General features: G+C 41.0%; 2 protein-coding genes and 1 long non-coding RNA gene across 5 annotated transcripts in view; 1 reads left to right on the top strand and 2 right to left on the bottom strand.

Annotated features, from left to right (window-relative positions):
• Positions 1-9,614, bottom strand: part of RBM46 (RNA binding motif protein 46) — a 43,550-nt gene extending 33,936 nt beyond the window's left edge. For all 3 annotated transcript variants that reach the window (XM_064652298.1, XM_064652299.1, XM_064652300.1), the window contains exons 1-4: positions 9,451-9,614; positions 7,094-7,255; positions 2,976-3,443; positions 685-1,467 (exon numbers count right to left, since the gene is read on the bottom strand). In XM_064652298.1, coding sequence (XP_064508368.1) covers positions 685-1,467; positions 2,976-3,443; positions 7,094-7,255; positions 9,451-9,481 — 1,444 coding nt within the window. In that variant the 5' untranslated portion in view covers positions 9,482-9,614. The remainder of the gene's footprint in view (positions 1-684; positions 1,468-2,975; positions 3,444-7,093; positions 7,256-9,450) is intronic.
• A 171-nt stretch (positions 9,615-9,785) lies between these two features.
• On the top strand, positions 9,786-17,278 carry LOC135413103 (uncharacterized). The gene is made up of 2 exons (XR_010430089.1): positions 9,786-9,980; positions 17,104-17,278. It is a non-coding gene; the product is annotated as an uncharacterized LOC135413103 (long non-coding RNA).
• Positions 17,279-24,271: 6,993 nt separating this feature from the next.
• On the bottom strand, positions 24,272-25,991 carry LRAT (lecithin retinol acyltransferase). Its single transcript, XM_064652301.1, has 2 exons — positions 25,329-25,991; positions 24,272-24,859 (listed from the first exon to the last, which is right to left on the bottom strand). Exons 1-2 carry the CDS (start codon positions 25,872-25,874, stop codon positions 24,707-24,709), a joined length of 699 nt encoding a protein of 232 aa, XP_064508371.1. The 5' UTR covers positions 25,875-25,991; the 3' UTR covers positions 24,272-24,706.

Here is a 25,991-nt window from a genome sequence, read left to right as displayed (position 1 = left end):
TATAAAATTCTGATTTGAGCACGAAATTTAATCAGATGATGACTACAATTATTAATAAACAACGTGGCTGTAGAAATTAGTTCTGCAATCTGAATGGATTTTTATGTGTGTTGCATGTTCTGAAAAATGGTAGGCAGGAACTATATAGCAAAACTTTTATATTTTGTATTATTTATGTATTTTACTTTATAGAGCAACAGGGATAACACTGTCAGAACCGCAGTGATCTGTCTTCCTAGCTATGAAAAGAACAGATTTTAACATACCTTTTTATCAGATAAAAACTTCCCTTTTCTAATAGTTGCATACTAATTTTAAAAAATGCAATATACATAAATGAAGACGGTAAAACACAGACAGACTTTCAAATAAATTTTCAGCACCATAATCATCACACAGATGACTTAAGTCACTTAAGTGTCATCTAGTTTTCCCTTATACATCATTACAGTAGACAAATGCAATCAAAAATGACCCTGGCATTGGACTGTTCAGACATTTACAGTGTTTCTTCAGTGCTCTCATCTGATGGTCTAGAGTCAACTGATCCAAGAACCAATGCTTCTGCAGACTAGCTTATACTTTACATGAAAATACACCCACATGCCAAGATATATACACAAAGAACAACTTTAAAGCAATAGCTTCAGTTCTTCAGAACTAATCAAAACTGTTAATGCTTACCTAGATGTAAAAGTGTGAACTGTGCTGCCAATTCCTTTGCATCTTCTACCGTTGTACAGAGTTTTTCTGGCATGAAATAACTCTGGGAATCATCTGCAATACTAGAAATAAGCACCCTGTACACCAAGAGTATTTTCCCATCCTGACTTGTTGTTGAATACAAGCAGTACTCTGGCGGTGCCCAGCTATTTTTATGACAAAAGTAATCCAGATGCATTACTGCAGAACTGAAGTGATTCAGCTTCAAAGAATACATGCTAATTGGAGTAAGCTTTATTCCTGGAAAAAAAGGGTATGTACTTCTTTCAACTTCAGGGGAGCCTGGACTGTGCTGGCCATTAAGACGAACTGAAAGACTTGCCGGTTTCCCCAAGGATTTTTGAGTACCATCTTCTTTGTTAGGAAACCCTAAGAGATTTTCAGAACTGGGACTTATCTGACCATTAAAATGTTGCTTCCAAGAACTTTCTTTGTTAACTGGCTTTGCCAGTGTTACCTCAATACTGGCTCCATCAATGCACTTTCCATTCATTACAGACATAGCAGCAACTGCATCTTCTCGGTGGAAAAAATGAACAAAAGCATAGTCTCTCAACTTCTTTACACGTTCAACTACTCCTGGCTTGAACTTGTTGAATTCAGCTTTAATTTTGTCCTCTGTAGTAGATATCATTAAATTTCTTACATACAATACTTTAACTCTCTGCATAGTTTCTTCATCAACTACTTTCTCAGGATCTGCCCAGTCTACTTGAATAGTATGACCCCAGGGCTGGAACGTTCCTACAGCAAAGAAGCATTATGTAAATAAGAAACACGTAAAGGAAAACTACCTCTACAAAAAGCAAACATGATGTATACCACATGAAACTGGGGTTTGTTGCCTGCATCTGCTTAAGCAACTTGGAAATGTTAATGAGATTTTTCAAAAACCCTACGTGTTCTATCTGTACCCTTAGGGCTCATTAAGCACCATAAGCTGTCAAAACAAAGACTTTGTGACGTGCATATTCACACATACATAAAGAGACTAAAAGTAGTGTATTTTACCAGCTAGTAAACACAGCCTCTTCAATAATATTACCACTTTAAAAAGTATAGTCAACACCTGGAAAAAGTAATCTAAATATATATCACTAGCACAACCCTTACTCCATCTTATAGCAGATGCCAGAACCTAAACTAAAAAAAAAAAAAAAAAAAATCCAAAACCAAACCCACTTTGATACTCATATCAACCCATCATTTTCCATATCACACAACTAGTTTATTTTATATTCAGTGATCTGGAGGTATTTCTCCCACTACTTTGCATATGTATATATATATGTATGTATCTATGTATGTATAAATAATTATATATGCATACACATTCTACATGTAATTCTATGTGTTATACTATATATTTTATTATTACCTATTGCAAATATTACATATTATACATTGCACATTTTATATTTGCATATATATAATATACATATTATATAATCTTAGGTAACACGTCTTCCTAACACTCTGTCAGCAGTCAACACAAGACTTGCCCACATCTTGGCCTTAATAAATACAGGGAGTTTTGCCATTCATTTCAGCAAGGCCGATGCTGTATTATCTGTTTTCATGACTTTGCTTCTTCAACTCTATTGTTTTGTTTCATCTCCCGTCTATTTAATTTCTCTTCCAGAATTTTGCTTTTTAACTCTACCTATTCCCTCCTTTTTCAGCACGTTCAATTCCTTTTACTTTCCCTCCCTCAAAATGTATAAAATAAGGTGCAAAGAAAAAGGTATCTTCTACTTGCTAAACTCTTAAAATTATTTTCTAGTAAAAGATTAAAGACCTTTCCAATATGCTTAAATAAAACACCAATAACACCACTCATGACACCCAAATAAGGGACACATGCAAAGCATTATAATTTTTAAGCTCAGTTTTAAGAGAATTTGTGTGCAAGGCCTCGTGCATGTAAATGAAAACCGCATGTGTGCCCATGCAAATACATATCGGTGTAAATTACAGTAGCTTGTGTTTATAAAATTGATGTCTATTTTTTGATAGTTAGAATTGCTTCAATTTCAGTTTCTTACAAAAAAAAGTAAAAAAAAAAAAAACCAAACCACAAAACATAAAAAATAGTAATTAAAAAAAAATCCTCCTTAGCCAAAAGGCACTACTGCAGTTTTGTACTTCTGAAAATGTCTTAAAAATGGAAAACGGGGATGATCCACCACCTCGCTCCCCACAATTTGGAGACAGATACTCCCCACAAAAACTCAGTTGAATTACAGTTTTACCTGGGATTAGTCGTCTTCTAGCCATGGCAGCTGCTCTGTGAGATTCATATTCTACAAAAGCAAAGCCACGATTTTTAGTTTTGTCAGTGGCATTTGGATAAACAATGACATCCACCACTCCTTCTGTAACTTTCTTCATTTCATTCAGTATTTCTTCTTTCTTCTTATCTTTAGGAATTGCTCCAATAAATAGCCTGCAGTTGTCCAAGCTTACGCAGACACCAATAAACTTCCCTGGACGAATTTCATAATTATTAAGAATCTTGATGGCTAGCTGGGCTTCCTCTTTAGTGGTGTACATCACAAAAGCATAGCCTCGATTCTCACCACTGAATTCCATCATCAGTCTGAGCTCATAGATCTTCCCAGCTCTCTCAAAAACAGGAACTAATTCATCTTCATACATATCACGAGGAATCTTACCCACAAAAACTTCACATCCACGAGGTGGTGGAGGACCTTCCCAACCTTAAAAAAAATTGTCCAACAGCAATCTTAGTACAAATCCCAGATAGGCACACTTCCCCCACACCCAATTTGAAGATGTAAGTTATTTTTAATCTCAACTGAAAACTAGCACATTTTCATCCATTCTTTCTTATTTTTATTATGTTTAAATAAAAAAATACCAGAAGCCCACAGACTGTATTTCTCTTAATTTCATCTTCTGGGTTTTTTTCCCAATGGAATCTGAGTGACAACACAGTGAACTAGGGTATTTTAAAATACTGACAGGTTTACTAAGAGTCTACCTTTCAATCATTTTTTGTCCCTTATAATTTTATGTCAGTTATTAATGAAACTGACAGAGACAACTGAGAAAGAACTTCAGTTGTATTTTCTACTGCAACATTTTAAAGTTGCACAAAGTTTCTCTGCATTTCTTGCCCATATTTTTAGACATTTTGGTAAGGGTCCCAAGTGCAGCATATTTTTTTCATCCTTGACATCATTCAAAAAGTCCAAACATTTTGCTTCCACCTTTTTCATTCATCCAATAAAACAGGACTCCTTAAGGAAGGTGGGATATGGAGCCATCCTTTCCTCAACAGCCAAAAAGACTGAACAGTTATCATCTAAAAACAGACCACAGTTTTCACAGGCTGGAGTGTAGGAAAAAAGGAAATAAATTAAAAAAAATCCACAGAACAAGTCAGTCTCAGGCTGACATCTGAAAACAAGAACATCCATGCCTCTCTCCTTAAGCCAAGGACATTCACACATTCTTTTATATCTCTGTCATATATGCTAAAGGATATGTTCAACAGATAATGTAAAAATGAATTCATGAATTTAAAAATATGGAGTTATGGTCTGCAAAATAACAGCACTTCATTTTCCCAAAATAATTAAAAAAAATCTTAAAAATTTTGTTTGGTTTTGTTGGTTTCTTTTTTTAAATTAGACAAACAAATCAGGTAGAAGGTTCAAAAAAATAAAACCCACAAAACTCAGTAAGTACTAGTAAGTACTAGTAAGGAATCACAAAGCAAAGGGAAGCAAGGTGAAAAAATAATTACTGATGACAAGTTAAAACAAGAAGCTAATTAAATAACTTACTTTGGTTTGAAGTTCAGAATAAAATATATTTAGACAATTTTGTAATTAACACTTTTTCCTTAAGTATTGTCAAAGAGCCTGTAATTTACTTGTGAAAAAAAAAAATTAACAGAATTGGGAAAATTTTGCCTTCTCACAGAACAATTTTTTATCTATAAACTGTACACTAACTGTACACTAAGAACTACCTGGTATACAGGGAAGCTACCAAGGCATCAGAACTGATATGCCTTTGGAGCCACACCGCCATGACTTACCTAGGAAAAAACCTGTCCTCTGTTCCACACAGCATTCAACATCTTTACCATTTTTAGCTTTATAAACCACTTCACCTGAGGTCTGACCAGACACAAAAACTAACAATATTTGCAGGCCAGTACTGCCATCACTCACATCGTGCCAGTCGGTTCCCACTTAAAAAGAATAAACCAATTGTACACCACTTAGGAGCTCCAAAGACAAAAGCAACTGCACACCTCAGTCGGGGAAAAAAGGGAGGAGGCTATGCTTGATTGTGCAGACAAGCCATGAAATTAAATAACAATCCTCATTCATTAATTACACAAATTTCAACATCATTCTCAGCCTAGTAGCAGTGATTCTCAGCAAGTAAAAGCCATCTACCATATAAAAAGCTCCCTTTCTAATTTTAAAGCTGCATACTAACTTAGCATTACAGCACATTACAGCCAACTGGAGCAAGCTGGGACTCTTGACATAAAGAAAACTGGTCTGTGCCTCTTTTGCCAAAGAGTGTCATGTACTTAGCAGAGCAAACATGGAAAATTAATCAAAAGCAATCCTCAAGTAGTTGACCAGAGAGTTTCCTTGACTGGGTATTTGATTCATCACTGGATGATAGAAAATAGGACTCCTATTTTTGCAACAGTTCAAGTAATCAAACTTCAATCAACATTACAGTTATAATCCTCTCACTGTTAGTGAGATCCATGCCATCTTAAACTTCCATGTAATCTAATGATTTACACACCTAATGACATCATTATCTCTGCAGCCATCCCAAACAAAACAGTGGACCCAAACAAAACAATGAAAATTCAATTTTGTCTTTTTTTTTTTTTTAAACACACTTTTTTTTTTTTTTTAAACACAGATACATTTCCCACAATCAGCATAAACTGAACAAGAAGTGTGCTACTGCCAGGTGGAATAAAACCTGTAATTCTTTACAACAATTTTCAGGCAAATCTGCTGAAAAAAGAGCTGACATTGGGTCTATCCCTTGGCAGCAATACAAGCTTTTAGAAACCACATCTTAAACAGGCAAAATTCATAGTGAAGCTCTTAATTTACAAGGTTATTGTAGTTACTTACAAGCTGTCTCAAACATTCAAGTCTCATCTCGCCTAAAACCATTTCTAGTAACTTAGGGCAATTTCCAACCTAAGCAAGTATGAAAATACATGAAGATTTTAAGGAAAGATATCTAACTAATGTCAATGAGTAGATTTATGGAAGAGATACCTTGTCAAACACATCTACTTTCAGAAAAGATTAACAGATTAATAAAAGTTGCTTTGCTAAACAAATACATGTGACACTGTCTAATATTCTAATTAAAAGTCAAAATTATAATGTAAAAAATGTATAAATAATTTAAGAACAGGCTGAACCCTCAGGAAGTAGCTAGTGATGCCCTGCAGTTCTTTTCCCGGTGACAGTTTCACAAGGCTTCCTTTTGCTATTTTACATAGGCTAAGTAAAAGTATATACAAAATCTTAGGTGGAAAAAACTTTCAGAGAGAAATAATTTTGATGCAGCCATATCTTAAACTATAGCAATAAGTAATGCAGTTCATGCTTATGAGCATGACTTATAAAGACATGGGATCACAGGCCACAAGTGAGAATGAACTGAAATAGCAGCACAAATAATTTGTCTGCCTTCTGTTTAAGTGCATAATCTGATTCCAAAAGAAGAGTTACTGTATTGCATTTCATAGGACCAGGATTAATGGCAATAGCAAAATTCCTGTACATTGCTTATGTCAACAAGGACACTGCAAAAATTATTTAAAATAAAGGTTTCATAGTCAACTCTGAAAACAAAATGAGTTAGATTATCTTCAGTGGTGTTCTCTCAGAGCACAGATTTAAAACAAAAATGCTTTGGCCAATGGAAGTGGTAAGGGGTAAGACAAGAAATAAAGTAGGTTACGCTTCCATCACCAACTTGTTTTTCCCTTCTGTGCCACTAAACATTTTCAAGTGTATTGTCAGTCATACAGAACATGCTTTGCATTTTCAGCTCCACATTTGTTCTGTTACCTGTCCACTTTAGCTGCTTTTAAAGCTGTGACTTCTTAAATCCACCAAAAGCAAACATTCAACGTAGTCTAGCTCAAGAGATCTTGAACTGCTCTAAACAGTAAAGCGTATGAGGACCCTGCACATGTTGTGTTTCTTACAGTTTCCTTAAGCTTCTACTACTGGTCACTGTCAAGATACGCAACCTGAGGCTACACAAATTTTCAGTTTGATTTAGTACAGCTCTCCTTACAGAAAGTAAACTTCATAATCTCGAAAGAAATGCTTACCTGGTGGAGGACCACCAAATTTTCTTTGCCCATTTTGTTGAACCATGCTGTATCCAGTCTTCTCCATCAGGGCAAGTAAAGCAGCCCCATTCTGAGCACCACTTCGGATTTTGCCACATCCATTTGCTGCAGTTTTATTTTCTTCATGCATATCTGCAACAGCTTTAACAGAACATTGCAGACATTCCAATTCAGCTAATGCTAAGTTGTTATATGCACACAGAAGCTACCAAAACACAGAAAAACAATTCAGGCTATACTGCTTATTTACTGTTACTTTGTTTAGCATAAGGTTTCAATCCTAAATCCAATCACTATAATTTTAGGTATTTGCTTTCAGACATTGTTCTGTAGCTGTGATAATCTTGAACTTTAACCAGCAACTATATATTCTATATTCCAATTCTCACAAGTAGTATCACAGCTATCACAACATAAGTATCATAGCTACTTTTTAAGAATGCTGCCCTTAAGTAGAAGAATAAATTCTTCCATCAACCATGTTATCGCAGTTGTGTAAGAGAGAAACTACTCAGAGTGATATTTTCTTATTAATACATTCCATAAAAATATCAATTATTTCACAACTGTATTTTAGTACAAAAATATAAAGAAACACATGCCTTATTAATTTAAAGAACTCAAAGAATTAATTAACAAAAGTAAATTAATTAATACCAATATGTAATAAAATTTAGCAGAACTCTCTTGCAAAACTACGGGTTTGAAATAATCCCACCTCTGGAGTCCCTATTTTCATGGCTTTATCCATTTTCACAATTCCAAAAACTAAACAAGTGTATCAATATGATTGCTGCTGCTCTGTCCATTATTCCTCTGGCATGCCAAGATCTCACACAACAGCTTTAGGTTTCTATCATCCAGGTGATGGGAAACAATCACACCATTTGGTAATTACCAACTTTACTAGTCAAGCCCCTAAAAAATTAACTTTCAAGTTACTACTTTGAGCTCAATTATTCAAATGAAAAAAATTATCTACGCAGATTATTTATTTTACCTGATAGCTAACTATTTAACCCCTTACCAGTAGCAGAAAGAAGACCTAGTAAAAATAAAGCCAAATAAACCAGCAAAAGTATTAGTAGCTAATATACCAAATGTTATCACACCCATCCTTATATATAATACATTGTCAGATGATTGCTGGTCACCCTAAGCAAGCTTTTGCCTCCACACACAAAACAGTAACCACACCTATGCTTACTACTGCTTTTATTCTTCACTTACACATTCCACTGAAAACTACCCCAGTATCTCAAGTTAAAATGATTTTGCATAAGCTGAAGTTTTCAAAATATTATACACCAGGTTTCCGCAGTGATGCAGTGACTGCTCCCCTGCCGCATTTACGCACGCTATGCAACGTTACTGTCCAGAAGTGGCCTCCCCCCATCATGACCCAGCTTTGTCATTTCAAATGTGCTTTGAATGAAAGTAATAACTGTTCTTCAGTGCATTCTTTTCACGACAGCCTTCTTATGACATTACAACAGACTCCACAAACCTCTTCATCAGAATGGCAATAAAGAGAACTGTGATTTTTCCCATCCTAGAAAAAAACAACTTTTGGTGGGAATAGATCTATTTTGTCTTTTCTATAAAGCTGGTATTCATTTTGGGACAGGAATCCATGCAAACAACCACTCTGGAGAACTTTATATGACATCTGTCACCGGACACTAAAAAAACCAAACCCCTAACAACTCCTGGCTACATCAAAATGAGATTCCAGAAATGAAGCAGGGAAGAGCGCAAAAAATTCCCCAGTAGGAAACAGCTGTAACAGCACTACTCCTTTCTGCTGCAGAAAATGTCCCATCTCCTTCCAGCAAGTGAATTAGACTTTTTTCACAGCTGCACGGAAGAGACACCTTGTCAAACATAATTCCGTAATTAGGAAATCTTTTGGCAGCTTCAGGCCTAACAAGGTACGGAAATAACAACAGAGTTGGAGCAAGGGAGAGGCAAACTGCTTTTCCCTCTGTCTCGTTGAGTTCAAACACACGTGAAAGAACGCCGTTTTCAGTACGCACAGCAAGGGGACACCAGATTGGAATGAAGGGAGCTGACGCCCACAGGGGCGAAGAAGCCCTGAGGAGCCACAGCAGGCCCATGGAGGAAGCGAGCCAACCTCGGGCGGGCCCGAGGGCACCAGCGTCACGCCAGGAGGCACGGCAGCATGTGGGGCAGGGAGGGAAGAGAAGCCCAACATCCCCGGAATCACCCAGCGCTCCTCCCGCGACTCGCATGGCAAGGCCCCTTCTCCACTGCGCCTCGTCCCTCACCGCGCTACCTCCGCCTCTCCCCACGGCATGACAAGGACCCGAACCCACCGCTATCCCCAGGGAGACGAGGCCACGGCATGACTGCCCGTTGTCCCGTCGGGAGCCGTACACCTCAAAGCGCTGCCCGGGACGGCGGACACACTGCAGCAAACTCCGCGTCCCCTCCCCTCCCCTTCCCCGGGCAGCGGCAGCGGCGGCCCCTCCACCCAACGCCTCACGCGCCCGGCCCGCAGGCACAGCTTTCCCTCGCTCGGGCCCGCCCGGCCAATCTGCGGGCGCGGGGGGCGGGCACAGGAGCGATCGACAGGCAGCGTCAGCCAATCGCGACGAGGTAAACGTGCCCGGCACGCGAGCGCTTCTTAAAAGCGGCGACGGTTGGGCGAAGGGGTCTGACCGCCGCGTGCGCGGCGGCCGCTGTGGCGGTTGGGGCGGCGCGCGCTGCCCCCGCCCGCCCTCGAGGCGCGCACGCGGCGTTGCCTCAGCAGCTCCCATCCCGCTCCCAATGCCCGATCTTCCCCTCCATTCCAAAAGGAGTGTCAGCTGTTTAGGGCACCGTTCGCTTTTTCAGAATTTGGCTGGTAATTTTTTTGTGTCCTTTTGCTTATATCTGCTCTGAAAAGGTGTGTTTGGGCCTTTAGGATGTTGTCTGGTGCACATCTGTGCCCTAGGGAGCATTTAGTGTTGCGCAGGTCCATGTTGACCAGTAATATCTAAGTGAAATATCACAGAATCAGTTATGTTGGAAAAGACCTCTCAGATCATTGAGTCCAACTTATGACCAAACCACCACCTGTGTCTCCTAAAACGCTTCCATCAATGCTGTCTTTGTACAATCCTAAACATCCACTGGTCAGATTATGTGACCAGTACATCTGTTCTAGAACAAGCAGCAGTCACAAGTATTGAGGCCATGTTACTGAGAACACAGCTGCCTTGGGCAGGGCACATCTCAAGGATGAAGGACCACCGCCTCCCTAAGATCTTGCTTTATGGTGAACTTGCCACCGGCTGCTGCACGAGAGGAGCCTCAAAGAGAAGATACAAGGACTCCCTGAAACAACATCTCAGCCTTGGCCATATTGACCAACATAACTGGTCTACTCAGGCCTCCAATCGGGAGGTCTGGAGACACACCATCTATAACGCTGCTGATGCCCTTGAGAAAGCACGCAGGATCACTCTTGAGGAGAAAAGACAGTGCAGAAAGAATCGTGCCTTGCAGAATACACCACCTAAGGAATCTTTCTGCTGTGCCTTTTGCAATCAGATATGTCTATCTCATATTAGCCTCGTTAGCCACCAGCGTGCTTGTAACAAATGTGGATAGAGCCTTCCTAAATCTTCATTTGTGAAGCCTAGCCATGATGATGATGACCAAACGCCACCTTGTCAACTATGTCCAGTCTTTCCTTAAGCACCCCCTGGGATGGTGACTCCACCACCTCCCTGGGCAGCCCACTTCAGTGTCTAATCACTCTTTCCATGAAGAAATTCCTCCCGATGTCCAACTTAAACCTTCCCTGATGCAGCTTAGGGAATGGCCTGAAGTTGTGTTGGGGGGGTTTAGGTTGGATGCTATGAAAAGGTTCTTCACCCAGAGGGTAATTGGGCACTGGAACAGGCTCCCCAGGGAAGTGGTCACAGCACCGAGCCTGACAGAGTTCAAGAAGCATTTGGACAATGCTCTCAGGCACATGGTGTGATTCTTGGGGATGGTCCTGTGCAGGGCTGAGGGGTGGACTCGATCCTTGTGGGTCCCTTCCAACTCAGCACATTCTATGATTGCATGTCCTCTTGTGCTATCACTGGTTGCCTGGGAGAAGATATGTCTGTTTTCAATCTCTGCTGGCTTAGTTAATACTTCAGTCTTTTGGAAATGAACCCCGTGAACTTCATAACAACTACAGACGCTTATAAAGCCGGTTGGGTCGGAGGCCCTGCAGTTCTGGCACTGCTCCTGAACTCCCATCACAACTCCTTAGGGCTCATGTGAGTAGACACACATCAAGCGTACCAGGGCTAATAAGGAGTGTGGGATTAGTTAGTGAGTACTTCAAGTTGTTTTTAGCAAAATAAGATTAAATTTCACCACCTTTTCATTTCAGGTGCCTTCTTCTCTCCCACCTTCTCTCCCCCTCACCCCTGTCCAAATCAGCCACGAAGGCTTTCACAGGAATTAATTTTGGGTATATTACATCAAATTAAGTTTGTGACATTTTGACTGCGGCTTTGTGTCCCTGTTACCTTGGAGACTGCTCACTCCCTGGCAGAAAACTCCACATGTCTCAGTTGTTATTGCTGGTGGGAAATACTGAAAGAATGCAGGCAATCTCTTTTACATCAAAAAAGAAAAAAACACCCAAACCCACAACTCCTCAGCATTTTCTTTGTATGTCATGTAAGGGACATCTTGCTGGATATTTTGCATGTACAGCCATTTCTGGAGTACAATGTGTTGCTCTAGCAGACAGTCTTAAGGAAAACATACAGATTTGCAATCAGATTTTTCACTTTTTGGCATGAACAAAAGAGAATATCCAAAAAACCCAAAAAGTATTCAATGTTTACTACCTCTTATTAAGCATCAAAGACAGACATAGGAACTATAGGGACCAAACACATTTGGTTTTCTTGGTGACCCCTGCCTTTCTAGAAGAAATTAATGATCCGTTTCTTCCTCTGCTCCCCATGTGGTAATTGGGTATTGGAGTTCTCAGTACACCCTTGCCCACAGGTGCTAGCTGCTTTTCTTCTCTGACAGTCTGTTCAGTATAATTAGGTTTTACTAAGAACAACTGTTTCCATCCTGTATTTTTCTTGGATTTTGCTGTGACCCGTAATAAACTCTGAGCTGAATATTTGTATTTTTTTTTTCTGATAAGACAAGATTTACAGGAAGATGCAATATTTTTTATTAAATCAAGCAGTATAGTAGATAATTTTCATATTTTCAGAAGAGATTTTACACACATGAAAGCTTTAATTCACTTGTTTATAATGAACTTTTGCTAAAGGATGGGAAAGAAGACCAGGCCCCAAACAATGTTTTGGTATTTATCACGGTATTTAGGTTTTTTATTGCTTTATTGAATTAGTACCTTAGTACATAGCTGTTCAGCTTTCAAACCTGATAAACAGAAACCTTTTTAGGATTATTTTACGAGAATTACAGCATGATTTACCAAAAAGCATTTGGCACCAGTTCTGGTTAGGAAATTACTTAAAACTGCAAATAATGTACTATTTGCCCTAAAGCTTTAAACTATTAACACTGAGTTAGTTTCCTCACTAATGTCTAGTTGAAACTCTCACAAATCTAATGGATGAGGAATGCGGGCAGAGTCTTGCCAAAATTATGCACATATTCTTTTGGCTAGATTTGAAAATGTGAAAGAGGTCTTTTTCTTACACATTTTATTTTATAGCACTGCACCAGACAGTGCTTTTCCTTCTAAGTTATTTTAGGTAGCTGTAACATAGAAGTCCTTGATGTTTAACTTCTGTTTTATTGGAATGCTAGCAAGCCCCAGCATATATATTCCTGGAGTGGGCTATTACTGCAGTTGTAATATACTTTAATAGAAGCATTAGCTTTTTTTTTGGTCAGTGTAAATTTTACTATGGCCTGGAGCAGGAAAAGAGGGCATGTAGTATTTCTCTGCACTCTGACAGGTTTGATATGTAGGTAGTAGAAATACTTTAAAAGGAAGCAGACATCCTTTGAAGTTTAGACAAAGGTCTCTGCAGAAAACCTAGACATAATATGATTGTAAATCTAATTATAGTAAGCTGTCTGGAAAGACTTCGTTTCAGTCAATCAGTCCATTTTATTTTGGATTTCATTTTATCAAATACTGCAATGCTTGTTTGTTAGGAGGATCCTAGCCTGTAGTGCCTAAAGGGACTTTTTTCTTGAAAGGTGCAGTTTGCTCTTGTTCAGCTTTCTGCCTTAAAGAGTTGAAATATTTTTTAATTATAAAATTACAAGATCTGATATTGCTGGAATAAGCATTTGGAGGTACAGACTATTACTTGTAGAAAAAACATCATACAGAATTCCATTATTTTGTAAACCACTTTAAGAGACATGCCACACGATTTTAACACGCACATATGCAATGAATATGGAAAAATGGATCCTGAAGCATGTTCTGTCTTCGGTTTGATAAGTATGAATAGCAACAATTGCACTGATGTAAATTGAATCAAATCAACTTTAAGCCAATATTACCAAGTGCAAAATGTGCATTAAGATTGTATAAAATACCTTTTAATGTTTTTTACCCCATTACCTCCAGAACTATTGCTTTCTGTTCCCTCTAAAAACCTGGGCCCTTCACGACAAAGCCATACCTTTTACCACTGAGTGAAATGGCAGTTTTCTGGCAATAAAGCTAACTCCCAAAGGGAAGGAGCAGGTGGAAAGTGCTGGAAAAAGTAACACCACCAAGGGTTGGTGGAAGAAGAGGTGGATGTCAGGAAACAGAAGTGATGAAAGGACAGGAAAGAGGGAAGGGCCAAGGAAGACAAGGAATCTTGTCCTATAGTGCTGCAGCCTTTTGATGCTCCACCATTGCAGAATGCTTTCCAGTCTGCTTTTTAGGCAGATGTTTTAAATGCATTCTGAAACAGAGGTATATCCTCCTCACCTCTGTGCAATAGGAATTAAAGAGGATTGCTGAGAAAATGGCTACTGCCCCAACAACCTTGAAACCAGAGTTTTCTTTACACAAGTATGTGAAGCACAAAAAACTACAAAGCAGGCTTCCTTTGTCACACCACTGGTGTCTCAGTCCTCAGCTGGGAGGTTTGGAAAGATCAGAGACAGTCTTCACTCAGTCACTGCTCAGTTTTTTATTTCTGTACAAATATTGCCAAAAAATATTTGAATTTGTGGTGGTTTCTGTGAAAGTCTTAGAGCATGTCTCAGTATTGGAACCAGACATCAGATGTCAGACTGTAAAGTCTTTGGTTATACCTGATCTGACCTAGATATTAAATGGAAGTTTATTAGGGAGGCTAAATACTTTTATATCACGTTAGCTTTTGAATATTTTATAATTCTGGAAATAAATTAAATTGAGTGAAACAGTAGAGAACAAGATTTCATTATACTTTTCCTAGATTTAAATATCTAAATTACCTTTTGAGTAGTTTGAAAAATGGAGAGTGTCAACTCTTTCTTTAGGTTGCTCATACTTGGCTTTGAATTCCTCCTGATTCTGAGAATCTCAAAAGTCATCAATGTATCAGGATCACATCCTCTTAATTTTTAATCCAGCTGCTGTAAGCTGCTAACTAGCTTTTAAATTAGGAAACTCTGGACTCTCAATGCCAATTATAGCTAAACAATTTACAATGCTTCAATGTAATTTTCTTTATATTTTTCCTGAGGCTTTAAGGATATAGTGATTTGCTTGGAGAAACAATTAGGAAAGTCTGAAGCAATGTTACCTGTTGTTTTGTGTGTTTCATTGATACACATACACCCATATTTTTATATATTTGTGTCTTATACACACACAGAATCCCATGACTTCTCTTTGAGGTTTCTTATGGTGTTCCTTACTACACCTAACAGAATGGTTTTTAAATGCTTTTCTGTATCTAGCTATTGTCTTTCCTACAAAGTCTAGTGACACAACCAAAACTACGGTGAAAAACTAAACTACATTGTGGGCAACTATATATATATACAAAATCAGTGTTATGCAGCTTAACTATTCCTTCCTGATTTCTGGTTAGATGTTAAAACAGTGAAACAGGAATTCAAAATCAACATTTCTAAACCTACTGAGCAGTTACACCGACTTTGTAAATATCTGGCTTGTTCTTTAAATGTGGGTTCCACAGTGAACTTCTCTGTTGGAGATGGTGCGTTTTCCTGACTGTAAGAGAGCCACTAGGTGGGAGTATGTTATCTTAAAAGACGCTTGGTCAGCCCCGGCAGTGGTTATTTTGAAGGAGCTCTGCAACTAAAATAGGAGTACTATAAGTTCACGTAGGGTAAGAATATTAAACAAGATTAAATGAATGCAAGCTTTAAAGCTGGAAGTTTGTGAATTGTTGCTTACATAAACTTTTGAGAACATATCAATACTCCATCTGTACCCGTACCCTGTCCCAGAGTGCTCACTGTTGCTTCTTGGTGGAGAATGATACGGGGCTAAACTCCTTGGATATTGCCAAATTCATTACTGATTTCCTGTGATGATGAAAAATTTGGCCCTCATCTATAAGCTCAGGGTGCTCAAAGGTAGTAAAGTTACTAACAGTGTCTGCTTGTCTTTCTGCAGCTCTGGACTGAGAGTCCAGTTTTCCTAAAGATTAATGGGAGTAGTTTTGTTCACAGAAACAGATCTCAGAAGCCAGATGAACAGTGCATTGCCGAGACGAGCAAAAAGGTGGTAGAAACAGAAGTGGCAGCACAAAAGCAACCATCTGTTGGCAGCTGCCTGAATAGATTTGAAAATCTACATTAAAAAAAAAAAAAGCTGCACAGTTTATGACCTGTAGGATTCTTCAAATCCTAATTCTGTGTAACTCTGTGTTCAGTCATCGGGGGCTCGTTTCTGAACATCGTTATTAAATTTTCACAGGTACAAGTTTTTGGGGAGGTCAGGGAATTGGTGGGAATACTTCATACTTCCTCTTGCTCTCTATGAAGACAGAAACAAAGCTCCTGTTGCTTTCAGCTGAAAGACACATAACCCAGTGATGCTGTTGTAATTAAGAAGCCTGGAGTACTGCTTACTGAATGACAGACGAAATGGGATAAGTTGGGTTTTTTTAAGTAACTTCTCTTACTATTTTTTTAAATTAGGATCAAATGTTTCTTGTATAAATAGACATTTTGCTCACTTCCCATGTTCCCTTCCTACTCAATTATACAGTGAGCTCACAATTAATGTCACAAATCCACTCTCTTTCCCATAAGAACAGACTATTGTTGCAAGCGCAATTTTGTATTTAATTGCAGGATTGAGTCCTGTCTGTTAGAGAGCTTGTAATGCAGAATGAAAAATGCAAACTAGAAATTCACTGAGGGAAAGTAACTTCTGTAACTGGTTTGGGTAGATATTTTCAGTTTGCTTGTAAAAATCTATTTGCAAGTCATAAAAGCCTCACTATAATTTTGAAAAATGTTTCATGACTATGCATCAGCTCTACTGCCTGTGCAATTCTCAATGCTTTAACAGTATTAGTTACTGGAATTGCTCAAAGACATCAGAAATAGAAACACTCTGTTCCTACTGGAATTTCAGTTAATTGGCCAAGCAGAATTACTGCTTTCTCTGGGCAAGTTTTTGAAAAGACATTATTCCCAGCCTACACCCTGTCTGTCAATACATGATCAAATCGTCTTTCTAAAATAGTTACTTGTGGAGTGGTTACAATGGAGTGATTCTTTCTTAACTACAGTGTGATCAAACATACATGCTGTCAGAAATTGGGAGTAATAACTAAAAGAATACAGGAAGCTGTCTTTACCATGCAGTCATCTGTGCTAAATGGCTGATGTACTGGATGAAGAAATGTTATTTTTACCTATTTGTTAAGGCCACGTCCTAGCTTATTACACATGTAGATTTCCAGAGGAGCTGAGGTTTGTGTACATCCTGAGCTTGATGAAAAACTGAGGAATGGGATGTGGTAACATGACTGTGGATATCACCAGCTATATCTTCATGTATACTTCAGGATTTGCAGCCTTACACACTTGTCAGTCTGAGGTGATTCTCAGCTCTAAATGAGACCTTCAGGCTCCTCTTCCAAAGTGGGAAGAGTCAGATACTGTGGAAGGGACTCCTGAGATACTGTCAGAGCTGGAACCTGTGAAAAGTCAACCATGAATAAAACGAAGCTTGGGATGGAATTTGAACAGTCTGGAGTGTATCTGCATGATTCAGATCTCTTGCTTCAGGTGATTTGACGGGACTGCAATACAAGACAGGGTGATGAGGTTCAGTCTGTTCAGGCTCCAAAAGAGACAGAGCTGGGATAGCACGATGCTGAACCAAACAGCCGCCTTCCCCTTGGGCTAAATGCTCTGCTACGTTTTTCACAACTATGCTGTTTCTGGTTCTGGAGGCAACCAAGTCATCCTTGGCTCTAGGCTGTAGTGCAAATGACACTAAAAGAAGTGGTTGAAACCAGGTGTCTCCCTTCCCTTGAACATTCACTTGGAGCTACCTGTAATCTAGTCTGCACACAGAAGTAGCAAAAGTTACTCTCTTTAATATCTAACTATAATCTTTCCAGTAGGAGTGGGGGAGAGCCCTCATTATCTTCATATTCACATTTCTTCACTTTTGATTAGAAGTAATCACTAACTTTTTATCTACTGTTTAGCAGTAGCAGACCTACCACTCCCTCTGTTTTCCTACAGTACTCAATGGAAACGTGCAGGTAGTTTCTGCAAAACTGCAAGGAAAATGGATGCAAATTTGAGTTAGGTCTCAGATTGTGCAGAAGCAGAAGATAAGGTGGCTTGGCAAGTTTAGGAGAGCATGACTCTTCATTTGTACGTATTCTTAACTACATAATATAGTATGCCTCCTTAGCCTCACAGAAAACTCTGGTTTCACAGGCAGAGAAGATGCCTTCTGAGGAGGAACCATGTATTTTATTTATTTGGTATGTCCAGTGCAAGAAACCCACAACCCTATGCAAATATTAACCGAGTCTTGGAGCTGGCCAGAAATCAAAGAGATGATTATTATTCTGATTATAGAAAAGGGAAAGAATTAAAAAGGAGACGCTTCAGGCAATAGTTTGGAAGGTACATCAGGTATCTGCTTTATCTAAGTGTTTGTTCTAATGAAAACAACAGTGCAGCAAAGCAGCAGACATTTGATCTAACCTGATAGTCTCTCCTTTATTTCTACCTGAAAGTTTTCTGAATGACTGCAGTTTGTGTTGTCTCAAAGTCAGAAATGGCCCAATCTTAACAGTTCCTGACTACGTCTATGGATCTGGTTCGCATTCAGAACCTCACTGGGGCCTATAGGCCATGAGAAGTGACACCCTTCTTGGAGGGAGCAAATACACAGAGCCCAAACAAAGCCTGTTCTCTAAATGGCCAGAGAGCTATTTTCTTCTAACTCAAAGTCATGGGTGTTGCCTGACTTGATTAAAAAAAAATAAATTCAATAATCACTGTCCTAACTATGAGATTAAAAATAGAAAAGGTGAAGAGTAGCCACCTCATAGCCTTGTCCAAAGTCTAGTAAACTCCTGCAGGATGGACTGAGAAGGTCCTATGAAGAGGTCTCCCAAATCCCCAGAAATGCTCTAACCACCACATTTTTGCATTCTTTATAAAATGGCACTGCTGTTTCCATTTGAAGTGCTGCTCAGTCAGGAAGGGGCTCGAGGTTTTGGGTAACAAATGGGGATCTACCTTAAAATTCTGACCAGCCTAATCAGCTAAACAAGGTCACAGAATAGGTTTGAACATTTGTACATGTGCATCCATGTTTGCAGGGATGCTGTTTGCATGATGCCAGTTGCAGCCTCTGGTAACTAGTGCTCTCTTGGCACATGCCTTGAGTCAAGGCAGGGCAGGGAGTGCTACTAATAACCACTAGAGGTAAAGCTACCCTGCAGCAGTGAGGTAGTTCAGCTATACAGACATGAGTCACAGGGCACCACCACAGAGTCAGAAGATGGACCACAGCCCATTCTATTTACTAGGTTAGATTACAGCCTGTGGCACACTTCTCAATTTATGAGAAGACAAGTTAATCCTTTTATGTCTGTGGTAACATGCAAGCCTCCAAAATCAAATGGGGACAGGAGAGCAGACACATCCCTGTGCCCTGCATATCCAACTAAGTAGCATTTGGGTCTCAGTCACACACCTCTGCATTCACTGACTGGTCCTTCACCACATGTACTGGGTTGACTCTGGCTGGACACCAGGTACCCACTAAAGCCACTCTCTCCATCCCCTCTGCAACTGGACAGAGGAGAGCAAAAACAGTGAAGGATTCACAAGTTAAGAGCTGGGAGAGGTAACTTACTGATCACCATCAAGGGTAAAACAGACTCAAAGTGGGGATATTAACTGAATTTATTACAAACGGGATCAGAGCAAAAGAGCAAGAAGTAAAATAATCTTAAAAACACCTTCCCCCCACCTCTCCTTCCTTCCAAACTCTACCTCCTCCCCCACAGCAGTGCAGGGAGACAGGGAATGGGGGTTATGGTCAGTCGTTGTTTCTACTGCTGATCAGGGAGAGGAGTCCTTTCCCTGCTCCTGTGGGGTCCCTCCTGCATGAGTCCATCCCTTGGGCAGCAGCTCTTCCCAAACTGCTGTCCCGTGGGTCACTCCTCCATGGGGTGCAGTCCTTCATGAATGAGCTGTACCGACATGGGTCCCCCACAGGGGCCACAAGTCCTACCTGGGAAAAATCTGCTCCAGCGTGGGCTTTCCCCTCCACAGGCTGCAGGTTTCCAGCAGGACCCTGCTCCATCATGGACCTCCCATGGGGTCACAACCTCCTTCAGATATCCACCTGCTCCAGCATGGGCTCCTCCATGGGCTGCAGGGGGGTCTCTGCACCCCGATGGTCCTCCATGGGCTGCAGGGACACAGCTGCTCCACCATGGTCTGCACCACGGGCTGCAGGGCCTCAGCTCCGGCGCCTGGAGCACCTCCTGCCCCTCCTTCTGCACTCACCTTGGTGTCCACATAGTTGTTCACTTATTCTCACTCCACTCTTTCCTGGCTGAAATTTTCTCTGAGCAATAACTGTCTGTTCTTAAATATGTGATCACAGAGGCGTTACTATCGCTCCTGACTGGCTCGGCCTTGGCCAGCAGCAGGAAGTCCATCCTGGAGCTGGCTGGCATTGGCTCCACCAGGCAGGGGAAGCTTCTAGCAGCTTCTAACAGAAGCCACCCCTATGGCCCCTCTGCTACCAAACCTAGCCACAGAAACCCACTACACCACACTTAATATACCCTGCCCTTGCAAGTAAAATAAACCCATGCTGTCTGCCTCCCATACTTCCACTGCTTTGTTCAGACCAAGCATCTACTTGTAGGTGTTGTGATGTAGTTGTAGGAGACTATGCAGCTAATTTGTTCCAAATTGCACAGAGCATCCACCGACTGTTTTCCAGTTCACAGATAAACTATACAGAAGAGGCAACTACTGAAACAAAGCCACAGCACTAAGTGAAGTTCCCTTGTAAATGGGGAAAGCTACAGAACATCTAAGGGAAGTTTTCTACCCTGTGAGACATGGAAACAGTAAACGTAAATCCCCAGTTTTGTGACAGACAGAACTGTGGTACTGCAATCTATGTAATTCTGATTTAAACTACCTAAAGATCTCACCACTTGCTCCCCTTCTCCCACAGTATCTGAGCACTCTGGACCACATCCTAAATGTTCTCTTGACTTCAGAAGTGAAGCTAAATCATAGATCATGTAAGAATAATTTTTTAGGAAATTATGCCAAAATAGCCTCAAATCCTTTTAATGATCTATTTCTATAGCAGAGGAGATTGTTTATTCTACTAGCACAGTGCTCTGAAAGATTTCTGTAAGGCTGACAGAAGACTGCCATGCACTACAGCAAAGAGCCCCAAAACTACTTAGCTTTTATATCTTCACTTCCCATCAGTAAGCCCATTCACGGCAGTTAAGTACTCGGATGAATCAGGTCCGAAGCTATTACAAAGCATAGTGAGCAAATGGCTCCTAGAGTCACCCGAGGTGACTAAAAAACTTTTTTTTTCATTTCTGTGGATAAAGGAGATGCCAACTAATGACTGTCTAACACAGTTCTGTATCATTCTGTATCATTCTGTATCATGTGTGATGCTTTATTTAATGTGAGAACATGCAATAAATAATACAGCACCATATCATTTGTAGAGATCACAGTTATGATGTTTCTTGTTGCTGCAGTTTGCTTTCTAAAACCTGTCTGGATGATGTCAAGTCACACAGCAGTTTAATTCCGTGTTCCCCACCCCCTCAGACTTTAACAAGTATTGCTATGATTTTGTTTTGATTAAAAGCCTCAATGGCATTTATATGTAGCATTCTCCTTCAGCACAGGAGGATGGAAAGGTGAAATCAAGCAGCAGATGATTGTTCACCAAAATTCGAGTAATCATTTATGTTCCAAGCTAAAATAAATGCAAACAGAAAAAGAGAAAGCACACTGTTCTAATGCCTTCATTTAGCAACTTACTTTTTTTTTTTCTTTTAAAAACAAGTTTTGTAAAAACATTTTGAGCCTTGTGAATGCTCACTTTGTTTTTGTTTTCTTTGGAAAGCCTGAAGTGAGACATCTATCCTTTAAACTGCATGTCTTCGCTACTTGCCTTTCCCAGTGGCACAAGGGTGATGGTTATACTCCTCCATTACGTATTCTGGTTTAACCACACAGCTTGTCAAAACAGCCCCACCACTAAAATGAGCTGCAGCTCTAGATTTACACTCCCCATCGTCATCACTTACAGTTACCAATGAACAATTTCACGTCTAATCGCACACATTTCCCCAACAGCTGAACTACTTCACAGTTTTCTGTGTTTTTATTGTAACTGGCCCCTTCATTTCAATTGCATCACAGTTGAGCTCAAGTCTGAAATGCAATGCTCCAGCTAGGGCAAGTGCTTATTTTTACTCAAGTAATTACAGAAAAAAGTTGATACTGACATTTACCAAAATATTTCAGAGCACAACCACCACCCACTGAGCTGGACAGGACAATTCATGCCTGCTAGTCTTGTTTTTCCCCTCAGAATATGACTGATTTGACTCATGCCTGACTTTAACAAAATTTCCAGATCTTTGCTAGAATTATAGTTGGTAGGAAAAATGCCTAAACATGCAGCTGAATTTCTGTTCCTATGCCCACATTATTATTTGTCTTTGATGAAAGGATACCGCAAGACATTCTAGACTATTTCATAGCATTTCATAAGTTTAAAACTTTACACGTTGAAGGAACATTCTCTATTATACAGCTGTAAGCCTGCAAGGAACTGCTTTCCTTTATTTCATAGACACCTATGAAAATCCCAGTTTAGTCACTCTGGATGATTTTTGCTCAACAGCATTAGCAGTGGAGGAGCACTGGTCCTTTGATACTGAAGCTAGAGCAGGAACATTTCTCTGCCTTCCAACAGTCCCACTTGTAGTTTGGTTACTGGTCATGACCCCGTGGTTTATTGTATATGTAAATCGTAAGAATTACTGGAATTTTTATAAATCCCAATTAAATAAAGGGTAAAGAAAAGCCCACCTGTAATCAGACACCATGTAACTGCATGTTAATGGCCTGTTCAGTGCCCTACTGGGATATCTTACAGTAATGCTACAGCCCTATACTAAATATCAAGAGGCTAGTAGACTTTGTAACTGAATAAAATCTATTCATATAATTACAGTAATGACTACAGTTCATACCGTATGCACAGCAAGTAAAAAAAACAACAAACTAGAGTTTATGTAAATGTCACTAATGCACACTATGAAAAAGTAATTCCTGTTAATTAAAAAACACCTTAATTTCAAAAGTTTACCAGAAACAGTTACACTGAGCATTGTAATCTTTGAAAGCAGAACAGAAGTTGTTTACAAGGATCCAGCAGTAATTGATATCCAGCTGCTTGGAGCTGGGCTGCAGATTGAACATGTACTGAAAGCTGGGCTGAAATCCCCTCTCACTTGATGGCAGCAGCAGTCATGCTGCTGTTTCCTATGAGCTGGAATTTCACCCCAGTCTTTACATTCTTTGTCGCTTATAGTGAAGCAGCCAGAAGACAATGATTAAAGAGCAGCCAAGTAGACTCACAGTTCAAAAATATAATCTTCAAGCATCTGTAAGGTCTAGGGGGAGGAGGAGGGGGTTTATAGCACAGTTAAAATGAGTCTCTGTAAAAATTTGGGAAGTGGCCATTTCAGTAACAGAGTTGATAACAGGACACTGCATACCACTTAGAGAAACAAGTATATCTGAAGTTCAGTCCTTGGTCAAGACACCGTCGTATTGGCTCTTGACAAGAAAGGAAGGCAAGCACAGTGTGTGAACAAGTAAGTGCATGTATGCACACAAGACATTCCAGGAGCTGAACAATTTCTCTGCATACATAAAAGACCTTGTTAAGAAAAAAAAATAGCAAAGGTTTTTGGCATTTAAACAATTGGCTACATGAACTTGATTTCAAATCCAACTTTACACATTCTTGATAAACCAAAAAGCCACAACACTGAAGATGAAACATTTTTAGCACCATCTGTTGGCTTGCAAGTGAATACTTACTCACAAGAAATGAGTATAGAAAGACACCTTATCTTTTACTGAGAAGCATCTTGTTTTAAGGCAATATACAAAATCACAATATAGCCACCACAGAAACTGCTCCGATAATCCCTGATACTTCATGGCACTCACACAGGTTCCACTGCTGAGGGAAGGCAGGAATTAAATTGGTGTCTGTCCTCCTCCTCACTGCCATGTTTTCTGGAACACTGGGAATGTCCAACATCTGTAGGTCACTAGCTGTCATATGGCAAGACAGTTTCTTCCTGTATCTCCTAAATCCCTCTGTCCCCATTTATATTAGCCGTACTAGCCACTATCAGTAGCAAGGAAACTGGCAAGGAGTTGCCATCTTTCCTTACCACTAACCCAATTAAAAAGTTGTTCAATACTGTAGCAAGCATTTACACAATTAATACAACTGACAGATTTGTGAACATTTCTCAGAAGGGAAATTACTTTAGCCAGTCTAGCCAGATGTGCTCCTGCAGCACAGGGGTTGGTTTTCCTTCTTTGCTATCAAAAAGAGTCAGTTTACTTACTTGCATTTCCACTAAAGAGTATTTTAAGACACAGTAATTTCTGAATATATACTATATTTATAAAAGAAAGAGGTAAGCAGCTTGTTTCCCATTTCCATCACTTTGTGGAACTCCATCATCCATTTTTGTTAATAGTTATGGCACCCAGGTATGCAGCTAAGAAATTGAAGAATCTGAAGGATGTAGTCAGAATCACTTATGGCTAAAGACAAGGAACAGAACTGCATTGCAAACCTACTTTTTTTCACGATTTAAAGGTGTGTTAAAATATACCAAGATTTTCAGGAAATCTGTTACTTGGCTTACACAGTAAGCTATGCCTTGTGCACTGTGTTCTAGACAGAGTTGTATTTTAAAATGGTGCACAAGGTTAAGAAACTTTACACGACATCAATGAGTAATCTGTGCTTTCATAAATACAGTAGTGTACATCCTATATACAGATGCCAGTTGCACGCCTCCAGGAAGGCTGTCAGCCAGCCATCCATAGGAAGAAGGGAATAAAGATAGTGGGGAGCGTGGTGGAGGGTGCCAAACCTAGGCAGACTATTGATGCTAGTCCCACAAGCACTGACGCGAGCACGCTCCTCTGGTCCCGAATAATCATCTTCACAGTCTCACAGAACTGGAAAAAAAAAAAAAAAAAGGGCAAAAGATGAGAGTTGAAGAGGAAAGCTGTGGCTTGAGAGCTGGCGATGCCCACTCCCTCGGGACAGACCAGCAGCTGCTCTCCCAAGTCTCACACGGGCTCTCCGGAGCCCAGCACAAGGGCTGGCACCGCATCACCCCCAGCATTAGCCCCAGTGCTGCCTGCGGCTCGGGCTGAAGCCAGTAGTTTCGGAGCATTTTAGAAGAGTACTAATCGAACTACGAATTCAGCTTCGCTCTCCTCGCCGCTCGAAGGCGGCGGGGCCCGGCTCCGCACCGCCCCGGGCAGCTCCGCGCCGGCGGCACTGCCTGCCGCGGGCACAGCGGCGTCAGCTCCGGGCGGGGAACCCCCGCCCCGGGGCCGCGGCTGACCCAGTTTCGGGGAACGGCAGGAAGGGCAGCGCCGCCCCCCGCCTGTCCCGGCCGCCCCGCGGGCCGGGCCGTACCTTGTCGGTCTGAAAGCTGACCGGGGCTCCGTATCGGCAGTAGGTGACGAAGTGCTCGCAGTTGTTCCAGAGCAGGCTGTAGGCCGTGGTGCCCATCAGCTTCTCCGCCCGGCGCGCCGCCTCCTCGCTGCTCAGCACCTGGTCCTCGAAGAGCCGGTCCATGTGGTTGACCAGGATGCTGCCGCCGTAGGCGAAGTTCTCCACCGTGTCCACGCGGACGCTGGCTGTCCTGGCGATGACACCCAGGATAAGCCGCTTGTTGGTCACCACCTGCTGGATCTGCCGGAGGTCGTCGGTGAAGGAGGGCAGGATGTCGGGCATCAAGTGGGCGACGCGGTTCTCGCCCAGGTAGATGCCGAAGTGAATAAAGAGGGTGCGGGGCACCTCCAGAAGGTCGCCCCGCTTGAAGCAGCTGGTGTCGTAGTCGCCGGGGGGCGGTGGCGTTGTCTCCCCGCCGGAGCCCACGAGCAAGGGCCGGACGTGGACGAGGAGCATCATAAGCTTCTCCAGCAGCAGCGACGCTGCTTGCTGCACCGGGTTCTTCATGGTCGGCTGGCAAAGCCCTCGGCGCCCAGCTCCGCTTTTCTAGGCTCCCGGTGGGGCGGGGCAGGCACCGGGGCCGGCCCACCGGCTGAGCGGCGTGCGGGGACCGCCTGCCCCGGA

This window comes from Pseudopipra pipra, chromosome 4 (genome assembly GCF_036250125.1).
Source record: "Pseudopipra pipra isolate bDixPip1 chromosome 4, bDixPip1.hap1, whole genome shotgun sequence".
Taxonomy (NCBI): Eukaryota; Metazoa; Chordata; class Aves; order Passeriformes; family Pipridae; genus Pseudopipra; species Pseudopipra pipra.
This window is presented reverse-complemented; position numbering and strand designations above follow the sequence as displayed.

Coding starts and splice junctions, on each gene's coding strand:
- LRAT (XM_064652301.1), bottom strand. CDS start 25,874: ATGAAGAACCCGGTGCAGCAAGCAGCGTCGCTGCTGCTGGAGAAGCTT. Junction 24,860..25,328: donor TCAGCTTTCAGACCGACAAG/GTACGGCCCGGC, acceptor TTTTTTTTCCAG/TTCTGTGAGACTGTGAAGAT.